General features: G+C 38.7%; 1 protein-coding gene across 12 annotated transcripts in view; it reads right to left on the bottom strand.

The window, feature by feature from the left end:
* Cask (calcium/calmodulin dependent serine protein kinase) overlaps positions 1-22887 on the bottom strand; it is a 341951-nt gene that overhangs the window by 205935 nt on the left and 113129 nt on the right. For all 12 annotated transcript variants that reach the window (XM_028875901.2, XM_028875900.2, XM_028875905.2 and 9 more), the window contains exon 3: positions 4750-4855. In XM_028875901.2, the coding sequence (XP_028731734.1) occupies positions 4750-4855 (106 nt within the window). The remainder of the gene's footprint in view (positions 1-4749; positions 4856-22887) is intronic.

Genomic DNA, 22887 nt, shown 5'->3' with positions numbered 1-22887 from the left:
GGACAGATTTGTATTCTCTCTCTCTCTCTCTCTCTCTCTCTCTCTCTCTCTCTCTCTCTCTCTCTCTCTCTCTCTCCCTCCCTCTCTCCTCCTTCTTAACTTTGTTTCTTTTTTTTCTTCCTTCTGAGACAGGGTTTCTCTGTGTATCCCTGGCTGCCCTGGAACTCACTCTGTAGACCGAACTCTAGATCTGCCTGCCTCTGCCTCTCGAGTGCTGGGATTAAAGGTGGGTGCCACCACAAATGGCTTGGAAAGGATTTTCCAAGCATTGAAATCTATTGCTTTAGATATTTTCCAGTTCAACTCTGTTTCTGCGAATCTGTATTTAAATATGCTTTACATTTACAAACTATTTGTAATTATGTAGATGCCTACTATTTCCTAGGATTTTCTAATACTCAAGCAACATAATTATGCCATATGATTTCATGAGCGTAATTTAGAAAAAGAGTATTGGTTACACAGAGACTGCAGCAAAGATAGATATGGACACCAAATTTAAAAATGTTCTGGGAATCCAAATATGCTGTTCAGTCTAGTCTTTCCCCCTCATAAGAGCTTCCAAGAAGCCATGAAACAACAAAAATCAATCGGCCCAATTTCATTTGTTTCCCCTTCCCCTGTCTACTCTGTATTGATGTAACATTATAAAACCGTGAAAAAGATCCAGATCCCTCACAACTTGAGCAACAAGCCCTTGAATACCAGGGGAAATTACATTTATGGTCAGGAATATGGACGGAATTCTGGAGTAGCTTAATCCACACTGCAGCTGTAGATGCATTCCCTCTCTTTGCCAGTAGGTGGAGGCACACACAAAGGTACTGGCATTGCTCTTTTGAGCACAATTTTTATAGTAATCTGTTTCCGGTTTTCTGGCTTGAGGTAGAAAAAGTGGGCAAAGATTGCTGTGAAGGCTCATTTATAAAATAATGATAGAAAAGAAGAGTTTTATATTTCTATTTTGGTTCTGGCCTTTTAAAGAAATCACTGTTATTTTAGCTGTGAATTTATAATCTACTTTCAGGTCCCTAGAGCTCATAAAAAAGTTCTAAATTTAGATAGCTGTCATTTAAGATTCATGTTCAATTAGGAAAAGCTGAAAGTCAAGTGAATATGATATGATATTAAGTACTTCTTGGTGATTTTGTTAGGCATGCTAATGGTATTATCATTTAAAACAGGAGTGTTTCTAGGTGAAATGACACTGTTTTCGAAATCTCAGGGGCAAATGCTCATAGGAAGGGATAGCTTGAACAGGGACTAGCAAATGTTCTGATAACTGGTGAAGCTCTGTGCTGGCTTTCATCATATTAGTCTCCCTTTTTATCTGGAATTTTCTAAAATAATAGGTGAAAAAAGAAAACAACCATGTTCTATTATTTTAGGCTAACAGTAGGATTAGGACACTGGTAAATGTTTACCTTTCATAAGATGTCATCTTTAGTTACAGCCACTGGATTATTTTAATCAGAATGGTATCACAAAAATCTCCTAAGGATCACCTCACCACTAGAAGCCCAAATCCAGATTTCATGACAACAAAGAGCATTATCTCTCTACTACACTGTTCTTTTAGGAGCCCTTGATGCAAGCAGCGTGACCATCCAAATTTAGATCAATGTAAACATTTTGTTTTCTGTGCTTGTTACTTTACAGTACAGGATTCAAACTGCTTTTAGTTCTCTCAGAATAAAATATGGGCAGAGACAGAGTTCTTGAGTGAAGAATCAAATTAAACCAGAAAAGCAATTAAAAAAGAATTATAAACTTAAAATTGTGTGGGATGTCAGAGACCCTCTCTAGTCTCAAAGTAAAACCCCACCTGCAGCCCTCTTGGATGGATACAGCTCCTTGGATGTGTTCTGTAAGACAGCAGCTTCATTCCTGGAATAAATCTTGTCATTGGAGACCCTTCCTTACTTAAAGGTGAAATTTGTCACTTGTTGATTCTAGTGGTGGCCTGTAATGCCACAGAAGAAGTACATACTCTTACAGATAACAGTCTTTCAAATAACTGAAGATACTGATCATGGTCTCCCTATGGTGGACTGTTAGAAGGAGAAGATTAGTACATTCCTGGATAGCTATGACTCCAATGTCTTCAAGAGCTCTTCCATCCCAGGGCACTTCATTTGGGATTCAAGTATGTCTAGAAATGCTCAAACTCTTTCCAAGGAACATGTGAACTAGATTTAAAAAAACCTTACCTATAATATCTTTTGTGAGCACCACAGTGCCCATGTGGAAGTCATAGGACAACTTTCAAGAGTTGTTTCTCACCTTCCACTGTGTGAAGGCAGGCTTTCCCTTGTTTCTGCTGCACTGTGTACTTACTCCAGGCTAGCTTGCCTGAGAGCTTCCAGGCTATTCTGTTTTGGGAATTTAACTCAGGTCATCAGGCCCACTCTATACATAGCCAGAGCTTTTATCTGTTGAAGCCATATTGCTGGGCTCCAGACGTAGGATGTTTTAAAGCAATCCGTTTCCATCTCCTCATTTACCATAGCCTGGTCTGCCTGAAAACAAATGCTGTGATCTGTTAGTCTCCCTTTCATATCTCTGCATTTACAATCAGCCATCTGAAAAGACCAACTGTTCCCCTACCCCCTAAAGCCTATCTACCTTCAAAGGCAGTCGGGGAATGCAAAACTCCTGAAGAGGAATGTACCCTAGAAGCAAAGCCAAGGCCTCGAGTAAAGAAAGGAGGCACCACCTTATAGCTAGAGAACGTGTTTATGGGAGAGCTTCATCTACTGAACTTGAAATCAATAGTCATATGAATGTCGTTGTCAGGATGCCTATTAACATTTTAATTTTATAAAAAAAGAAAAGAAGTCAGATTCTTTTCTTTGACAGAAAGCAAGTCTGATTGGGCTCTGTGATTTGACAGAGAGGATCTATTTTGCCACATTGATCACATAGTGAACATTTCCTAAAATGTAGCTATACTGTTGTGAAGGAAATATATATTTAAAAGAACATTCAAGGTGCTGAAAGTAACATTCTTACAATAAAATATTTTAAAATTTAAAATTTAATTTTATGTGTATGGGTGTTTTGCTTGTATGTCTGTCTGTACATGTTTGGTGCCTCCAGGGACCAGAAGAGGACAACAGATCTTCTGCAACTGGAGCTGTGGATGGCTGTGAGCTGCCACGTGTGTTCTTGGTCTCTAACCCAGGTCTTCTCCAAGAGCAGCCAATGCTCTTAATCTCTAAGCCACCTCACTAGCTCCACACTAAAAGTTTTTAAATATCAACTTATAGCAGGCCCAGCTCACGAGTCTAGCACATTTGTTATCCAGTGTTTTGAAGGCTGCTACTCTATGATGGAATCTGCAGGCTTTTCTGTTCTGGTTGTCCTACAAACACTGTGGCGTCCTGCTTACTATGAACACTCCAGGGAGAAAGAGCGGTATGTAAGGTGGGAGTATGGCTTTGTTTTGAATTCTATATGCTTTCTAATTAATGTAGCCTAAGATTCCATTCAGAATTTCTAAGCTGTTGCAAACAACTAATCAAAACATTTATATCTCTTTCAAGTAAATAGTTATAATTAAATTCACACTAATCTTGAGCTTACGTAGCTGAATTTGTCCTCAATTTTACTTTCTTTGTTTTAGTTCTTCGGACACAAATTTCTATACAAATAGGCAACTTCTGAAATGTCTCCCAGAGACTCCTGCTTCTTGCTATGTAGGTACTGGTACGTGAGCTGGATCTAATGAATCATTTCTAGCTAATAAAATATGGCAGAAGAGATGATGTGCAACTTTCAGAATTAAGTTGTGAGACAGATCTCTACACTTGCTGCTTGCTCTATCAAAGCTAGTAGGCATGCTAGTCTATGAAGAAGCCCACGTGACACAGGACTAAGGAACGCCTCAGGCCAATAGCTCTTAGGAAATGAGTCCCTCAGTACATGATTGCTAACAGCCAGGGGATTGGCAAAGTCCAGAGCCATCTTGTGAGAGATCTAGAGCCACAGGATTTGGCTAAGTTGGGCCTTATTCCTGATGCACAGAAAGTGAGGTAATACATGGGTGTTGCTTAAAAACCACTAAAATTTGGAGCAATGTGTTATGAAGCAATGCATAATCTGGTTTGGTGGATCTTGAATATTAAAGCTAGTATAGCCTCCTTTTCCTGCTTTCCTAATCAAAGTCATGGGTAAATTTTGAATATAGTAAGATTAAAGACAAAATATTGTATAATGTCATTCCATTTATATAAAGCTTTATATAAACTCTTTGGACATTTATCCAGGCTCACAACAAAATTATGTGAGAAGCAAGTGAAGTAGTTAGTATATTAAAATTCAGATACTGTTAGTTGTAGTTTCCTTTTATATGGCAATATGGTTACATCAAAAGAGAAACTTAGTATGTTATTACACATTTTGAGTTGCCAGAGAGACTTCCTACGTGGAATCCTTCACTCTCATCTCCCTCTTCTTCACTAAGATGCACACTGAATATTTTGGGGTGTCTTTACCCTTTAAACTCTAGTTCATTTTGGAGCTTCTTCTCTTAAATGTGCTGAAAATATGAGAGTACCTGATATGCCCAGCTTCTGTTTCCTTTACCACTTGTAACCTTACATGAGAAAATCCTTTTTTACCTGTGACTTCAGGTCTCTTGAAACACATGAGTCCACGGCTATTGCTAAACTTGAAGAGAAAGTTATTAAAATTTTCTACAACCAGCATCACTTAAAACTTTACTGAAAAAATAAAATGCACACTCACAATTCAAAAACCATGTAAAGCATTCCATCTGAACTATATGTCTCCAATAACTCTACAATGTGTGGATGTTTCAGCATATGACAGATACTGGCTTCCCGCTTTAGATCTGCAAAATAAACACATAACACTTCATTAGGTAGGAACAAAAGACAATTAGAGTGAAGGATGAATGAATGGATGTGATCTATGGTAACATGAAGACTTCTCTGACTAAAGAGATGAAATCCCCATTTTAAACTAAACTTATCTTCTTACCCTTTCAAGACTGTGACAATACAACTCTTTATACTGTTTGTCAGCTTCCATCTATATATGGGAGGAAGCTCTTACTAACAAATGTCTTCATTTCTCAGTGCAAAGAAATATCCTGTCCCAAAGTAAAATAAATACATGTATATATTCCACAAACTCTTATAGTCACCTTTCTGCCTCCAAATTTATAGCTTTTCCTTGATCTGCCGATAAGTAACTCAATTTGCTGTTTTGAATTTTACCTTTGTCTTAGTTTTCCTGAAGTCAAATAAGAATAAAATGTAGCATTTATAGACATATCATAGAAGTTATGTGAAATACAAAAATAGTATGGTTTACACAGAAAAGGCAATATTCCCAGAGCCAAAGGTAGAATTAATTAATTAGTTTTTGCAATGATGGGAATGGAATTCAGAGCCTTGCATATTATAAGCAGGCACTCTGCTGCTGAATTACATCCCTAGCCTGAGAAAAAAATTTTAATATCATCTACAAATATGTTGAATAACTCAGGGTCTTTTAAGTACTTTGCAATGCTATTCTGAAGAACAAACAGATAATGCAGGTAGTAACTGCTGGGCATTGTGGCACATGCCTGTAATTCTAGCACTTGGGAGGTGGAGGTAGCAGGATCAAGAGTTCAAGGATATCCATTGTTAGGTAGTGAGTTTAAGGCCAATCTGGGCTACATGAGACAGTATCTCACAACAACTAACAGGCCCTATTTGGAAAACAAAATTACTATCAACATCCTCACACTGAGTGTGGGCAGGGGCATTCCATTACTAATAGTGTTATACCTGTGTGCTGATGTATAAAATACAATGTGGTATTTTTATATTTGAACGTAAAAGGGAGACAAGAAAGTAAGAACCACGGACAGACTGCACAATGCAATAGATAACATGATCTCTTTTCTGGTTTATTAATTCAACTTAGTCCTGTCAACAAGAGCAATGGCTGCAGGTAGAACCTTACAAAACCTACTCATGTACAGGCAAAAGAAATAAAAGAAGGCAGTACAGAAGAGACACCATCAGAAAAGGAGGGATCAGTAATACAATATTAGCAAAGTCAGGGGTATAGAGGAAATAAAGGTACATCCAGGTGGAGAAAGTTGGAATCTGAGAAAAGGCCATGAACATTCTGAGCTGGTAAAATTCCAAAGAAAGGTCAGTTAGTATATGGAACTACTGACGTCTTGAGTGAATGTGTGCTATTGACCCGGGCACAGCCATGTTCCCAATGTCTTAGACCCACGGGAAATGGCAACACTTGCCCTGGCTTAGGCATAGGGAAATGGCAAAGCTTTCCCTCCTGGTCCAAGGGGGACTGTGACAGTGTATGCAAAAAATGTAGCTTTCTTTCCTTTCCCCCCATGTTTACAGCTGGATTACTGTTCCCCTACAGAAATGAATGGTTCCTGCTATGATTTGCTACATGTACCTCCTTGATTCGGCTGTATACCGTAAACCTTGCCTCTTTGATTTAACTATATATGATAAGCATGCTGAGCTTGCGGGTGGAGGAATACTGTGGCTTCTCCATCCAAGAGCACAGGCCACCTGGTCCCATCTTTTATTGTGTCTACCATTACTTCATTCCCTCGTCTCCTTGCCCCTAGGCAGGGCCTTGGAACCAAGCTATGGAAGGATGTGGCAGGTCAGGGCTGAACTTAGTATACAAGAGACGATTATTTAATGTTAGATTAAAATTTATCATTTCTCTCACTGAACGGAGTACTCCAACCATTCTGTGAGGTAGGTACATTACTGATGAGTAAACTCACTCAGGCTTGGAAACATGTTCATTATTACACAGCTATACAGCTATCACAGGAGTGAGCTTTGAACCCTGACTCCAAATGAACCCTGACTCCAAAGTCAGCAGCCTTTCCACTAAGCTGTGTTATGGGTCACAGCTGAAGAATCTGGCAATAAATAAATAATAAATAAATAAATAAATAAATAAATAAGGAAATGGTTGGGCCAAAGCAGGTTTTGTTTGTTTGCTCACTGTGGTTGTGAAGGAAACACTGTGTGCTGACAGAGTCCACAGCATGTGAAGTCAGAAACTGGGTGTGATCCCACCTTTGTCCCTGCCACCTGCATACCAACTACCAACTTCTATAAAGGGCTTCCTTTCAGCGACCAAAATGGGAATAGGAATATGTGATGCAGTACCTTCAGGGGCTACTAACCGACTTCAGAGGGCAGTGCTACGACTGCATCAAGAAGCCACACAGGGAAGGATGATGTAGAGCACAGCATGTGGGGGAAGGGCTAAAGGGGCAAGTGCATGCATGTGTGGGCGTGTGTGTGTGTGTGTGTGTGTGTGTGTGTGTGTGTGTGTGTTCAGTGTTCACCTCAAAAGAAAAGACTGGAGGCTCGGAAAAATGCCTCTCTGCTCAAAAGCAGTTGGGCAGGCCCCGTAGGTGCAGCTGCAGGCTTGTGCTGCAGGGAGATGCTATCCATGAGGAAGTCTCTTAACAAGTGTGTTGGAGGGCCAAACTGAGCCACACAACATCAATCTGATGCTTGCATGGCTCTCTCCTCTCAAGAATGTTCTGCTTCCCAACTCCAGGGAAAGCGTGAGAGTTTTATTACTTCTTTTTATGTTTTCCCTAGCTTCTCAATTTATCAGAAGTCACCCTTTCATACCTCTGTTTTCCCCATTAGTGACTCCTTCCCATCAGTTTCTGTTCTGATGAAAGGCAATTGTAACTCCATGCTGCAGTCATAAAGCAAACACATTCAGTGTTTGCCACAATAAAGACTGGTCTCTTCTGCACTCCTCAGTTTATTTTTCATTTTGCTCCTTTCATGTAACTACAGCATGCTTCAATTCCCACTCACCTTTTGCTACATGACACCTTTGTTACACTGAGAGCTTTTAGTAGAAACAGATCTGCCAATGACCCCCTGTGCTTGGCATGGTGAACGGCTGAACAAGCTCTTGGTCTAGTCTTAATTCCCATCACTCCAAACAAAGACAGAATTTCTGGGGCCCCTGCTTTCCAATAACAAAGTGGCATAAATGTCACTGGATCTGAAATTTTAGAGACTAAAACCAGAATGCTGACAGGATAGTACAAGACTGACAATATAAAAATAAATTTGAAATGATAGGGACAGCAATGTAAAAGATGCACAATTATTTTCCATAATTCAAATATCAAGTAAATAGTGCAAATAAAAAAGCATACTTTAAAAAACAAATACCAAAATGAAAATTTAAATTAAGTAACTCACAATGCACAATGATATTCTATGTGCATTTTAACTGTAGACTCCAAAAATAGGAAACTCAAAATGGTTATTTTAAAATGTGAATATGACCTAAGGAAATAGGTACCTGTTGAATGCTGTTAAGTCTATGATGACATAGTGGATTGAAACTATTGTTTACCTATATATTGACTCATGAGGCAGAGGAAGGAAGAATTGGAAAGAAGATGGTAGTACTTTGATGTACAACTGTCCGGCTGCAAACAGATACTAGCATGAGACATACCTGGGAGGAACACGGCTGAGTAGTGTCATCTCTGCCTTGTTTACTGACTAGTAACAGTCAACCTCTCCTTCCTCTTTCTCTCTTCCCATCATAATTGATTTTATAATTTCTTAGGAAAAATTTGAAAGACACTTTCAACCCTCTATTTCTACATTTAATGTTCTTACATTTAACTATTTAGCTATATTTAATCAACTCATTTCTTTTTTCCTTCTTTTCATTTGTTCTTTGTGTCTTTCACATCATGCATCTCTATCCCATTCATTTAACTCTTTTCCTTTTAAAAGAGGCACTAATGCTTTTTAATTTTATAGCTCAAATCAGTAACATATTTAAATTAAATCAACATGCTATACAATCTTAAAACTACTATTATTTTCGTAAGAAGTTTGGTTTGTCAAACAGCAATAAAGTGAGTATGGCTTATCAGTCTCTTAAATAAGGAATAGCTAGGGAAGCTGTTTCAGTAATAAGTTTAAAAACAACTTTTCTGGAAAATATCCTTATTATTCATTTTACTTCCACTTAGTAGAGTTCTTTCATAAAAATTGGGCACCACTTAGTGCCTCAATTCTTCAGCAAGCTTATTCGACAATGGGTAAAAACTAGGTTTCGTATTTATAAATATGATTGAAAAAAGAGCAATTTCAAAAATGTTTAGCTTTGAAGTAGCAATCTGAATCTCAGTATCTGAACTTTAAAAGCCTACATTTAAGAGTTAGTTTGCCTAGGAACATTCAATGAAGATTAGATCAGCTATTTAAATAATATCATATTCAATCCAATATATGAAAAATATTATTTCAACACATACTTAAATTAATAAAATAGGCGTACGCCTTTAATCCCAGCACGTGGGAGGCAGGGGCAGGTGGATCTCTGTGAGTTCGAGGCCAGCCTGGTCTACAGAGTGAGTTCCAGGACAGGCTCCAAAGCTACACAGACAAACCCTGTCTTGAAACCCTGCCACCCCAAAATTAATAAAAAGTTAGTTTTGTGCTCTTTAAGATCCAGTATGTGTCTTACACTTATAGTCTACATAAAATTAGTCTAGTCACAACTTAAGTGTTTCACAGCAACATGTGAGTAGTGGCTACAAATAAGAATGGTACAGCTCCAGATAAACTCATTTGCTTTCTTCTTGATTACGTTTATTTATTTATCTGTGTATTCATGTGCACATGTGTGACAAAGTCACATGTGGAGGTCAGAGGACAATGTGTGGAAGTCAGTTCTCTTCCTCTACTATGTGTTCCAAGAATGTTCACAGGTCACCAGGCTTGATGGCAAGTGACTTGACTTCTGAGCCATCTCACCAGCCTGCTTTACTTTAATTCTTATTCTTTTCTGTGATCCCTCCCGCATCAGCTTCATACCTGTGTGCTGCCAGGTGAGCATTCTACCCATTAGCTACATACCCCAAGCTTTCTTTTGAAATTCTTAGGCATACATTTGCAGTCAGTCATTAAAAAAGAACCGAAATTCAATTATGTGTAACTCAAGACTACGTCTATAAGAGGAAACTCTATAGCTCATCTTAATAACTACATTTTATCAATTAATAACTAAATCTGAAGTTTTCCAACTATTGTTAATCTAAGTCCTTTATTTGTTCTGTCATTTAGAATTGTTTTTATTTTGCTTAATTTACCAAACAAGAATGGTTAACATCACTGTATATAGTCTGTATAGAAAGCTTTATAGATTCTAACACTAGACTATGCAATAAAATATTTGAGGATTTACTAATTATCATTTATGATTTTCAAGCACCCCCTTTTCAAGTACTTACTAAATAACTGTGATCATTTGTGCGCGCGCGCGTGTGATTTTACAGAGGAAGAAACTGAGGTCCTGGGTTCAGTGATGTAGGCTGATGATGAAAAAATCACATAACTAGTAAGAGAGGACAAGACTAATGACAAAAACCCAGTGCTCTTGCTATTACACCATCATGGCTCCCGGACCCGTGGAGTTTATATATGTCCCACGATCCAACTGGGCAATAGTGCTATTTGTATCATAAACTCAACAATTAAAATTCACTATGATCCGAATCAAGCTCCAAACTCAAACAGAATATCCTAATGCTGCCCTAGAAATAATTAAGGCCAGTAGTGATGTATTTACTTGAACAAATGTTAATAACAAAATAAGTAAATGAAAATAAGTATTGATATCATTTTCCCTTACTGTCATAAAACTAATGACTATATGATATTTTAAGAAAGGAATCTAAGCGTAACTTTGGAGAAGTTACAGTAGTAAAATCATTTTCTGCTGCTGAGTTTCATCTTTATATAATAACCAATTTGAAGGCTAATGTATATATAATTCAGGTTTGTTTTAATAAGGCTATTTTTCTATAAATCAAGAAAGGCTTTCTCTTTCTTTTTTTCTCTTTCTTTTTTTGGGGGGCCGGGGAGGGGGTGAGATGGCAGTTTCAAGACAGGTTTCTCTGTAGCCCTGGCTGTCCTGGAATTTGCTCTATAGATCAGGTTGGCCTTGAACTCACAGAGCTCTGCCTGCCTGTGCCTCCTGAGTGCTGGGATTAAAGGAATGCACCACCACTGGCAAACTAAGAAAGACCTTCTCAACCATGGATGGATGACCAGAGGCTCAGACAGATGCTCACAAATTTTTTTTTTTAACTGCAAACTCATTATTTCTTTGATCTTCTACACATTTTACTATTATCCCTACAAATTTTATTATTTTTCACATACTTGTAGAGTTCTGTGCATTTTCTAATTTCTTTGTGTTCTTGTCCACCTTTTAATTCTATAAGCTAAAATCTCATTTGTCCTTTGAATGATGAAAGGGAATTCAAAATGCTGCACTAACAGGGCTTCTTTTTTTTGTTTGTTTCTTAACTGACAAATTGTGCATTAATTAGAAATTAACTTTAACTGTATTGAATATTTCAAAATTAATGAGATTTTTGTAATATATTTCTTAAGTTTTGGTTCTGGTAAGTGAAACAAACACATTAAAACACACTATCTTGTTTAACATTAAATTTAAACTAAAGCCAATACTATATGTACAAACACCAATCAGCTATAAAATAAAGCCAATTAATGTGACAACTACTTGTCATTTTCATTATGATGAGTTGGTAAATAACTGCCTAAAATGTCATTTATTTACTTTGGATTTAAGTTATAAAAATGTCAGTTCATTCTTAATCTATATTTGAATATTAAAAATCATCGATCTTACTAGCTAGATAGTAATAAATGTTCCAGGTGACAAATTTAAAGCTCCTTATTAATATTAATCTTTGGCGATATTAAGGTGTCTTTAAAGAGAAGCATTTGCTTAAAAAGCCATTTGTGGTTAAGAGTCAACATTAGATTAAAAAAGAAACCATATTATTTGTCTCAGAAAATATAGCGCTCAGTCTTCTATGCAAGGAGTTACTCAATCATGAATATGGTGTATGTCTATTTGGAGATGCAACTAATAAAACAGATGTTAATCAGACAGCTAAAAAGAGAAGGCAGAGGTAACTAAAATCCAAACCAAACCAAGTTTCAGTGTTTCATTTTCCCAAATATATGAATGACTACTGAGAGTATATTTTATGCATGATAATAACTAAACACAATGCTCCTAATGTCTCTAATAGGTATAGTTCTTCGCTTGCTTTTCTTTTGGGGAGGTATAAACCAAAGAGGGAAAGATCAAGGCATTTTATGATAAAAACCAGACACCTATTTCAACATTGTGTTCTTCACTTTATAAAAGGAAATTTGAGAAACCCTATTTTATGCCTCAATTACTTCTCAATATTAAAGTCTTAAAAAGCATCACACATATTGGGAGATAAGGGTGCTTTGTAAGATGATGAAATGTATACATTTGTTAAAGTTCACTGAACTATGGACTTATTAGGGTTCATTATATTGTACACAAATTACCCAATAAAGTTTAAACAGCAAAAGAAAATGTTATTACAGTAAAACAGTTCAATTAATTTGTCAAAGTAACAAACATTATGCACATACCTCGTGCATAATAGTTCCTGATTATGTTATCTAGATTTACTTCCTATTTTTATTTATTTATTGATAGCTGGGGATCTCCCAAAGGACACATACCAAGACAGATTTCCTTAGGACTTACTTCTCTCTACCAAGCCTTTATCCACTGCAAGAAATACTGCCATCAAGACGAACAATTTCCCCAGAAAACAACTTGTGATCTATTTTAATATACAAATAAGCAAATAACTAAGACCAGAAAGCTCTATGGTACAGTGAAATTATTACCAAGGTTTTTAATTTCATAGATTTCTCCACCTAGTCATAAAATCCTTTTGTCAATAGTATCTCATAGAATAGTATAAAAGTTGTGCATAGCAGTTTGAACCTGGAATCCCAGCAACTGTGAGTCCAAGGCAGAAGGACTGCTAGGCATGGGCTACAGAGTGAAACTGTCTCAAAAAGAAGTATGAGACAAATTTATATCAAAAAGTATCAATGATACTTGAACATTTATTGTAGAAAACGCCAATGCAAAGAATAAGATTGTTGTCTTAATAAATACTGTAAAATCAGGGATAGAGAGAACACTTACAGATTTATACATACCACCAAATTATTTGTATATTATCAAGAGAAACTTGCTAACAGGTATGTGTGAGTAAATATCTAACCATTTAGTCTTTTTAAACCAGTCACAAAGCTTTGAAAAACAGTAGAAAACTTTTAGTTCAAAGCAGACTCACCTAATAGTTGTTAGAAAGTGTCAAAAAGATGTTTTATACATAGTGAAACTTTGGCCTATAGGGAACAAACAGCCTTCTGAAAGGGCTCTATTTTCCTAGTGTTTTAATACATTTTAGGTATATGTTATACTGTTCTGTCCTTGTAACAAACCTTTCATTTCATCTTTTCTAAAAATAAGGAAGTATCTTGTTTAGTGCTTAAAATGTAGTAGCTATCTAGATAATGCAATTTAAAATTTGGAGTCAGAATCATTCAGAATGTCTGTTGAAGTAGTGGGTGCTCTGTCCCCAAACAGTCTGTAGTGACATTTAAAGGAAGCACAGAACCTACAATGAGTGTGGTCAGGGTCAGGAAGGTAATTGTCTAACCGACCTCCAGTTGTTCTGAGAACAATGTATAAACCTGGAAACTCAGGCTCTGTCTTATACTCCAGCAATGATCAGTTCTGAGAATAATTCTTTAGGTTTTAAAAAGTACATTTCAGCTGTTTGCTGCCAAACCCAGCACTGTGCTATGTGAGATGTATGAAACTACCATTAACTACATTTCTCTGCTCTTTGAAAAATTATAAGACGTTCCCTTGGGGACATTCTATGTGGTCCAATTTGCTGTTTCCCATCTTGCTATCAAAATAATATAAATTATGTACTAATTAGTGTATAAATGTTTACAAAAATGAAATAAATATATTTTAGAGTGTCTGCCAAATAATGACACTAAAGCTCTTCTCTATTTTTTTGTAGGCAGAATGCCATAATGTGCATTTTCTTACTCTGTAAAGAATGTACATTTGTAATCAATCTTCCGTCTTTGTTTTTTGTTTTTGTTTTTTTTCTTTGAATAGCTCTTTTGCCAGTTCATCAAACTGGGAATGAGTAAAACAAAAGTTCCCTTAACAATGGAGTTTGAGGGGCAGAGGCTCCTCACATCTGTTTTACACATAGCCAAGTGAAACCACAGCAAAGACAGGATCCTCTGAGCCAGTGAAAACACAAGTGCAAGCAAGGCAGACAGATCGACATCAACTCCTCTTCATTTAAGACTCAGTGGTCACTCAGTAGCAACAAAAGGCCTCACTCATGACACAGTATTAGAGTAAACAATTACAATGGACACATTATTTAGGTCATTCTAGATAATGGTTCATTTCTTATAAAATGTCATACCAGCTTCTTTGGTTTGCTTAGGACTTTCCTGGCTATAGCACTGAGGCTGGTCACGGTCACCCTATTCCACAGATCTGGCATGTATCCTTTCAAGCACGAGCACTTTCTGCAGGAAGGTAGTTATGCTATGATAGTATAACAGACTTATAGTCAAAAGGTCCATTTTAAAATCCTGTCTCCAACAACTGGTAGCTGTATCACCCTTAGAGCCTCACTTTCCTCATCTGTAAAATGGGAAGAGTAAGACAACAACTTCCCTCTCAGGACTATGGAGAGGCCTAGAGAGCTCCTAAACCCATGAAAACACTTTGCACAGTGCACGGCATGGAGCATGGCTCTTTTTCTTTGACCATTTTTGGTGGAAATCATTCCTTCCTGTCTTGACCAAACTCATTTGGACCAAGTCTGAAGACAAAAGATGACAATGTGAGCATCCATTACTGAGCCACACTGTTAAATAGTTTGACGCCCACTTTACCACTGGACTTTTTCATCTGTAACATTCTGGGAAATCATTCATTGTAGGCACTTCTGGGACCCATCCTTACACAAACCACTTTGTGTCACAGCTGCCGAAACCTGTCCATTTTATTTCTTCATCACTTGTCTACGTTCCCTTCCTCTTACTGCTGGTTCCCCAGTTTCAGTCTTCACCAGCTCTTGTCACAGCAAGGATCATCTAATGGGCTCCTTTGCCTTCAATTTCTTCTTTTCATTCTACTCACTAAAGTACTATCATAGTTTAAAGCAGATATTATCGTATTACTTCAAACCCCTTCACTGTGCTCTGTTTCATGCATTTAAATGTTATAATGCTGCAGGATGGCTTTGATTTGACCTCTAGTGACTTAACTAGAGTCAACAGACCTATTTAGCAACATAATTGGAATCTAAAGCTTTTTTTTTCTATCCCTCCCCAAATTTCTACACACCTCCATTCTATTTCAGCTGCTCTCCCTTCAGCTTCCCTGACCCACACCTAGGTACTTTCAATATTGACCTTTTGTTGAACTTCCACCCTGATTCCTAGTGGGAAGGATCGGTGGAGGAACTGGAAGGTAGAGGAGGGTGAGTATGGTCAAAGTACATGACTAAAAAATCTATGAAATTGCAGTAAATGCGCCTTCCTCATTTAATACTTCATATGCTTCTTTATCGTGACGAAAGCCACTCCACTCATTCACCAAGATCCCATTTACACTTTGCCTCACAGTTGTCCTTAATAGTCTCCAGCAGGGGTAGGCACATGCTGCTGTCATGACGTGGCGACTACCCCTCCCTGCTGCACTCCCATGCCTCAAGATCTCAGCATCACCAACTAGGCTGCTGCTGGTCACTCAGCTTTCTGCTGACCTTGCTGGAAGGCAGCATCAAGCATATACAAGCCATTCAACCTATGTCTATTACATATCTTTGTCACACAGAAGTGTATGCCTCATCAAAGTATAAAGAATGCTAAAAGTGAACATAACTGTAACACCTCTTCTTATATTCATATTTTACTCAGAAAGAAAATGAGGCTCTGATAGGCATGCTCAAATTCACATGGCTAATTTACAACCCAAGTGAAAGATGAGCACAGGTTTTTGATTCCCAATCCAGCACTCTGTTATTTCACAGTTTCTAAGGAAGATGATGCTAAAACCATCCAAAGTTTGAGTCAATCTCTTCTCAGTGTCATATTCAGATTGATTAGAGTTTTCAGAGAATGGTCAAGACATACAATTTATATGCAACAAAAGGGTATGAATACCATCCTGGACATTTTGTTACCATGACTGCAGATGGAAAACTTCAAGGCACTACCACCACAGAATCCACCAACTTTAGGCAAAGTAATGCTATGCCTAGCATTTCTATGCCATTGTGTAGTTTATACACTACATTATTTAATATTATCATATGGCTCTAAGGTTTTTCTTAAAAAAACTGAAGATCAAAGGTTTCATGAACAATTTAACAATTAAAGGCATTTATATATGTGTATGTTTACTACTGGTTAACTAACTATTCAGGAGTAATTAGATTAAATCATCACAATTCTGAAAGAAATGGCTTTTTAAAGAGCATATCTGACTTTCCTCCACTAGAGGGAACTAAACATCACTCCTACTCAGTGAGGAGTAGACCATCACTAAGATCTATGCACAGACAGTAGTATTGAGACAGTTGGTGGGGACCCTCGTGTCACCAGCTGGCTTCTTGTCATGCCTTTTCCAAGAATGAGGTGGGCAGACAGCAAAGAGTGTATGAAGGAGAGGTACTCTATTATCACAGGATTAACAGCCAGAAATGAGGTTGAACACCTTTCAACTGGAAAAACAGGTCTCTGGGAAACTGATAAGAACTGAATAGATCTGAACTCTTGGTAGCTTTGGGATATTAGCCAGGAGTGTTAGAGCTATGAAAAGGGTTATGACTCTTGCAGGTCTTTGGAGCCACAGGTCTCTGAAGCAGTGGGTCTTGGAAGCTAGAAACAGCCACAGGAATGAGTTCCTGTTAGTTGTCAAAGTCTTCGAGATTGAGGCATGAACGAGTCCCCCTGTAGCTGTGGTTTCAGTTCTTTAGGTTGCCAGTCTGTTTCTGATGCATTGTGAAGGCAGTCTCCCCTTTCTTTTTCCTCAGAAGAGCACTCCAACAAGACTGTTTATTTAATGCTCATCCATTCAGTTACATTGAGCCACCTGGGCCCCGATTGGCTGAATGTATGTGCATAACAATAAGGTGAAAAATGGGACCAATCGGACAACAGTTGTCCAGCCTGGAGTGGGAGGGAAAGGACACTGATCCCACCGAAAGCACCCAATCAGGTTGCCAACTCTGCTTCCCACCACTACAGAGGTAGGTACACTTAGCTGTCGAAAGGAGTTGTAGTGGTTTCAGTTGCTATGGTGACATGGATCACCTGGGGGCTACTCCTGTGATCTCTTCTTCCAGGTGCTATCCCATTGCTGAAGTCAGGAAGAACAGTGTTGGGGCAGCAGTCTGACTGGTGCAGGCTGCATCCCATTGCTCACTCTGATCCACTCAAGGGCTCTTCCTGTCAACTTTCCTTCAGCCAAGGTTCTTTGCTTTGTTCCCTGCTGCTGCTTCCCTGACAGTTTGGATGGTGACAACAGAGGCTGGCTGTCAACTGGCAGTCTACTACCAGCAACTCATTGCCCTCAGGGTTTGAGCACGAGGGCCCCTCTTATCCCCATCAGTGTTGGTCTTGACGATATAATACACAAATGGTTTGCCTTTAACTTGTCTATCACAACAATAAACATCAGCTAACTTTTACGGGGAATGTTACTATGAGTCAGGCTCTATTTTAAATGAGTTGACCCACTTAATCCTCACAACTTTAAGAGGCAGACAATACTTATATAAGAGAAAGGCAGAGAGCAATTCAGTAAATTACTCACAGAATAGGCTGTAGAACAAAGATTTGAACCCAGGGAATCTGAATCTGAATCTGAATCAATCTCTCTCTCTCTCTCTCTCTCTCTCTCTCTCTCTCTCTCTCTCTCTCTCTCTCTCTCGCTCTCGCTCTCGCTCTCTCTCGCTCTCTTTCTCTGTCCCATGCACATATGTGCATGTAAACCACCCATGTAAGGACACGTGGAGGTCAGAAGATGACACTGGGAAGTCTTTCTCAATTGCCTTTCCGTCTTAGTTTTAGAGAGAGGCTCTCTCGGTGAATCTAGAGCTCACTGTTCTGCTAGACTGGCTAGTCAGGGAGACCCCAGGCTCTGCCTCTTCCCTGTAAGTGCTATGGTTACTAGTGTACTCCATAATCTGACTTTTAGGGGGTCCCCATGTTTACACAGCAAGCTCTTTACCCACTGAGCCATCTCTCTACTCCTGAATCTATCTTCTTAAGTCCATAACATAATGAATGCTCCTTAAATCTAGAACTGATCAATTCGAAAGATGAAACTTATAGGTAAACTATTTCTCTGCATTACTTTAAAAGACAAACCCCAAACTTCACTAAAGCCAAGCTTAATCAAAGTTGAGTAATTAAATCGTAAAATCTTTTGAAAAATCTTTGTTTTCTCAGTTCAAGTCACCTGATTAGAATTTTGAAAATTACCTTTAATTAAGATTCAGAATCATTAAAGCACAATGACTAGGTGGAGTTCTAGGACAGCTGCCTGAGAAGCTCACTTCTCAGAAACTTGTGAAGAAGAAACTTGTCACCTGGAGAGACATAGCAAATCCTCCCAGAGTATCTGAAGGAGACGGTTTCAAGAACCCTACCCCCATACCAAAATCTGTGGCTGTTCAAGTACCTTATGTAAAACAGTGTAGTATTTGCATGTAACTTATACTTTAAGTCCCCTCTAGATTGCTTATAATACAAATGAAATGCAAATGTTGTGTGAGTAGTTGTTATACTGCATTTCTTAGGGAATAGTGACAGAGAATGAAAGTCTATACTTGCTCAGTACACACACAATTCTGCCCAAATATTTTCAGGCCACAGTTGGGTGAGTTCCTGGATGCACACCCTGCAGGTACAGGGGTCTTACTGCATTTAGCTGTCTCTGGAGACAGATCAAAAGGCTTCTAACAAATTGAGAAGCATTTATTCAATAAAATCTACAGAAACTGGGTTAAGAACAATGGGAAGCCTCCACAATGCAGAGAGAGTGCACAGGGAGCATACTCACTTCCCCACTGTGTCTTACAAAAAGAACTGCTTTAGGGGGCTCAGATTTCCTTAAGGTAAAGGTGCTATTCCGGGTGGAGTAGGTGACCAGTAGACAGCATATTGTGGAAGGCCCACAGTAAACAGGAAAAAATAGCCAATGGAGCAGCCAGTCCTCTACTTTCACTTACAGCCAAACTCAGAGGATTTAGGAGAAGAAGCTGACATGGTATAGTTACCCCTTTTCAAATAGCTGCAGAGATGGGTTTGGTAGCTGACTGGCAACTTCCATCTTCTTCAGCTTCCTGGGGTAAAAGGTCTAGTCCAAGCACATTCAGCATCTGGTGAATGCTGGCAGATGGCATGCTCCCTGGCTTTAGGCTATAAGAAATCTGTACCACTTGATGTAGAATCAGGAGGGCATCAAGCCATGCTACACTCTCCCCTACAGCACAAAGCCCCTGCTCCTACCAGTAAGGAGAATCTGCATGGAATGGCCACTGAGCTGTGAGTTTCCTATTCCTTGCCATTATTCCAAATAACTAAAGTTAGTCACCAGCAGGCCTTAGTGTGTGCCCACATAGGATTGCTTTATGGAAAGAGGTAACTAGAGAGCCATATAATACAACAAAATATAATGTATATTGTTCAATAAATTATACTTGAATTTTATGAGTAAGTGAACTAGTATTTCCATTTAAACCATGGTTTAGACATATATTTTTCTTTACTACTTCTTTCCAAAAGTTCTTCATAGTTCTGCTTTATTTTATGAGAATTTCAGACATGCATATAAGATGTTTTGATAAAACCCATTCCCCAGTTCCAGCCAATCTCTACTACTCCTTGAAAGCCAGCTAATATTTCAATAAATGAATTAAAAGTTAACAGCTTAAAGGAACAAGTTAGGAGACAGAAGTATACTGGATAAGTAAAACAAGTTTCAGATAGGAGAAAGTAAAGGATCAAAGAAAGGTGAACTCCAAATGTGGCTACCATTATGATGTGCCCCTCAATCTATGAAGTAGGGAATGTAAAGGACTGACAAGGTATGGCACAATGAGTTTATTATACACTATTTCTTCTCAACAGAAACACTCTGTCCTGGAGAAGAGTGAGGCTCATATAAGATCAAGAAGTAAAGAAAACATACACGACCCAGGAAATAAACTAAAACTGAAAAAGCTAAGACGCTTCTGAAAGTTCTAAGATTTACAAGCTCCTTTGCAAGGTTATATGAGCAATAACAACTCCAAGGAGAGGGCACTCTTTGATCAGCCCTGCTACCTGCAGGGCTGCGGGACACAACTTCCATTAGTTTCCACCTAGGCTGGGGTTGGCCTTTCAGCGATGCCCTTAAGTGATTCATGCTCCTCTAAGTAGCACTTCACCCACACTCCTATAAACTCATTGCTTCCATAAGCTAGACTTGAGTGGAATGGTTTCTTTGACCTGTGGTCAGTGCCCTAGATAGGGTGACTACTGAATGGTTGGTTTGTTTCCCCAGTGAAAGTCATGCAACAGAATCCATCATCGCATTCTCACTAAGACTATGCTTACAAATGCTACAACCAGCTACTGGTAAAGGGACAAGAGAACACCAGAGCAAGTTTATCCTTGTGAGATATGGGACTGCAATGGCCAACTCTGGTGTAAGGACGCCAAGTAGTATGCTACAGAGGTTGAAGCACCCTTGAAAGTGTCTAGGAATTTCCCATTCTTTTCTTCTTTTATTTCTTCTTTCACATCTCCAAAGGATTCAGACATACAAACCTGTAAGTGCTCTCTCAGCCTCCTCAGGATCCTTACCCATCAAGTTCCACTCATTGGTCACTTCCCAATAAATGTCTTATGCATCTAATCATTTCCTGACACTTGCTTTTTGTAGAACCTGAACTAACATATAGAGGTTGTAACAAGAGAAGCTGGTGAGAAACAAGCTGGCTATGCTTATCAAACTACTGAAGGAAGTTTGGAAATAAGAGGCACCCAGGATTTTCAGGGCAGTTGTGCTGGCAGAGCAGAAAACAAGAGTATCAGTTGAACTTGCCCAGGAGCAGTCTGTGGCCATGAAATTTACTCCACCCCCCCATTCCTTCTGGAGACCTTGGACCCAGATGCATAGCTCAGATCAAAATGAAGTGCTGTACTTAGATGGGAGAGTCAACTAGGAATTTCATGTGTCAAACTTCAGCCTCATTATAGTTAAGTTGTCTTGTGGAACTCCTGTAATTAGGCTTAGATGTTCCTGTGTGTCTCATCCTCCCAGCAGATACACCTCTAGCCCAAGACAGACACTCAAAAGGTTCTTCTCCATTAAACTGACTAGGTTAAGAGGAAACAAAAATCAACCCTAGAGATACTAGACAACTATGAGGCTGTCCAAAATGGCTCCGTTTTTTCCCGATCACTTATAGTTAAGTTACTCCTATATCCAGAGTTTCTAGGCAACTATTTAATACTGTCCCCTAGAAAGGAAGGGAGGGAGGGAGGGAGGGAGGGAAAGGAAGGGTCATCAGGTATAAGAGGAAACCTCTAAAAAAAGAGTCTAAAAGAAATAGAAAAAATTCTGAGGAGGCCATTTCTCACAAAAGCCGAACAAAGGGAATGTCAAATACAACATGATAAATATAATGGTTATCTTGATTAACTTGATTGGACCGAGAAGCAATTAGAGAAGTGGTTCTCAACCTGTGGGTCGAGATCCTCTGGAGGTTGTCAAATGACCCTTTCACAGGGGTTGCATATCAGATATTTACATTGTGATTCATAACAGTAGCAAAATTACAGTTATGAAGGAGCAATGAAATAATGTAATGGTTGGGCTCATCACAACATGAGGAACTGTGTTAAAGGGCCGCAGCATTAGGAAGGGTGAGAACCACTGCTCTAGAGGATTAATAAAGCACACTTCTGGGTATATCTGTGAAAGTGTGTCTGTGTGGGTGTTTCCAAACAGGATTAACTATGAGAATGAGACTGTTCCCGAACATCACCAGCTCAATCCTATAGGCTGGGAACCTAGATAGACTTAAAGATGAAAATCAAGGTGGCCAGTGACTACATACTTTGTTTCCTGGACACCATAATGTGAACTGTGCCACATTCTCCTCACCAGGATGGATGAAATCTTTGAAACCCAAAGCCAAAATAACTCTTCCTTCCCTTATGTTGTTTTGCTAAGATATTTTGTCACAGCCATTGAACAAGTATTTAACACAGGAAATTGGTACCAGTGAAGTGGTATTACTGTTGTACCTATCTGACAATGTGGTTCAGAAGTCTTTGTAACTGATTCATGGAAGGAGTCTGGAAGAGTTTGGAGATGTGGGCTACAGAAACTCTAGAATGCTCTAAACAGAACTTAATGATTCTGGTGGGAGCTAAGATCAAAACACTATTAGGAATGTGGAGAGTAAAAACTGTTCCTAAAGTTTTACATGGAAATGAGAACTCTGTAGGGAACTGCACTAAAGGCCATGGACATTACACTCTAGCAAGAAACCTGTTTTGATATTTGGTGTGAAGCTGAATATAAAAGTGGTAGACTAATGTGGCAGAGGAAGTCTCAGGGCAGCCCAGCATTCATGGATACTGCTGACTGTTTTTTAGCCAAGTTTATAATGAAATCATGAGCAAAAAGAAGAACAGAAATGTTTCAAAAACTTTGCAATTTGCTCAGAAAAGAAAAGTGTAAAGTTGGGGCCAAGGAAAGTCCCCGTGCTGAAAAGCTTAGAGTCTTTAAGGGGAAGCCAAATACTTTGCTTTGGGACAACAGGAAGGATGCCTTGAAAGAATCTCAAGAATTACTCAGATTCCACTTCAAGAGTGGAAAGTT

Source organism: Peromyscus leucopus, chromosome X, assembly GCF_004664715.2.
Source record: "Peromyscus leucopus breed LL Stock chromosome X, UCI_PerLeu_2.1, whole genome shotgun sequence".
NCBI lineage: Eukaryota > Metazoa > Chordata > Mammalia > Rodentia > Cricetidae > Peromyscus > Peromyscus leucopus.
The sequence above is the reverse complement of the archived record's forward strand: the minus strand, read 5'-3'. Positions and strand labels throughout refer to the sequence as shown.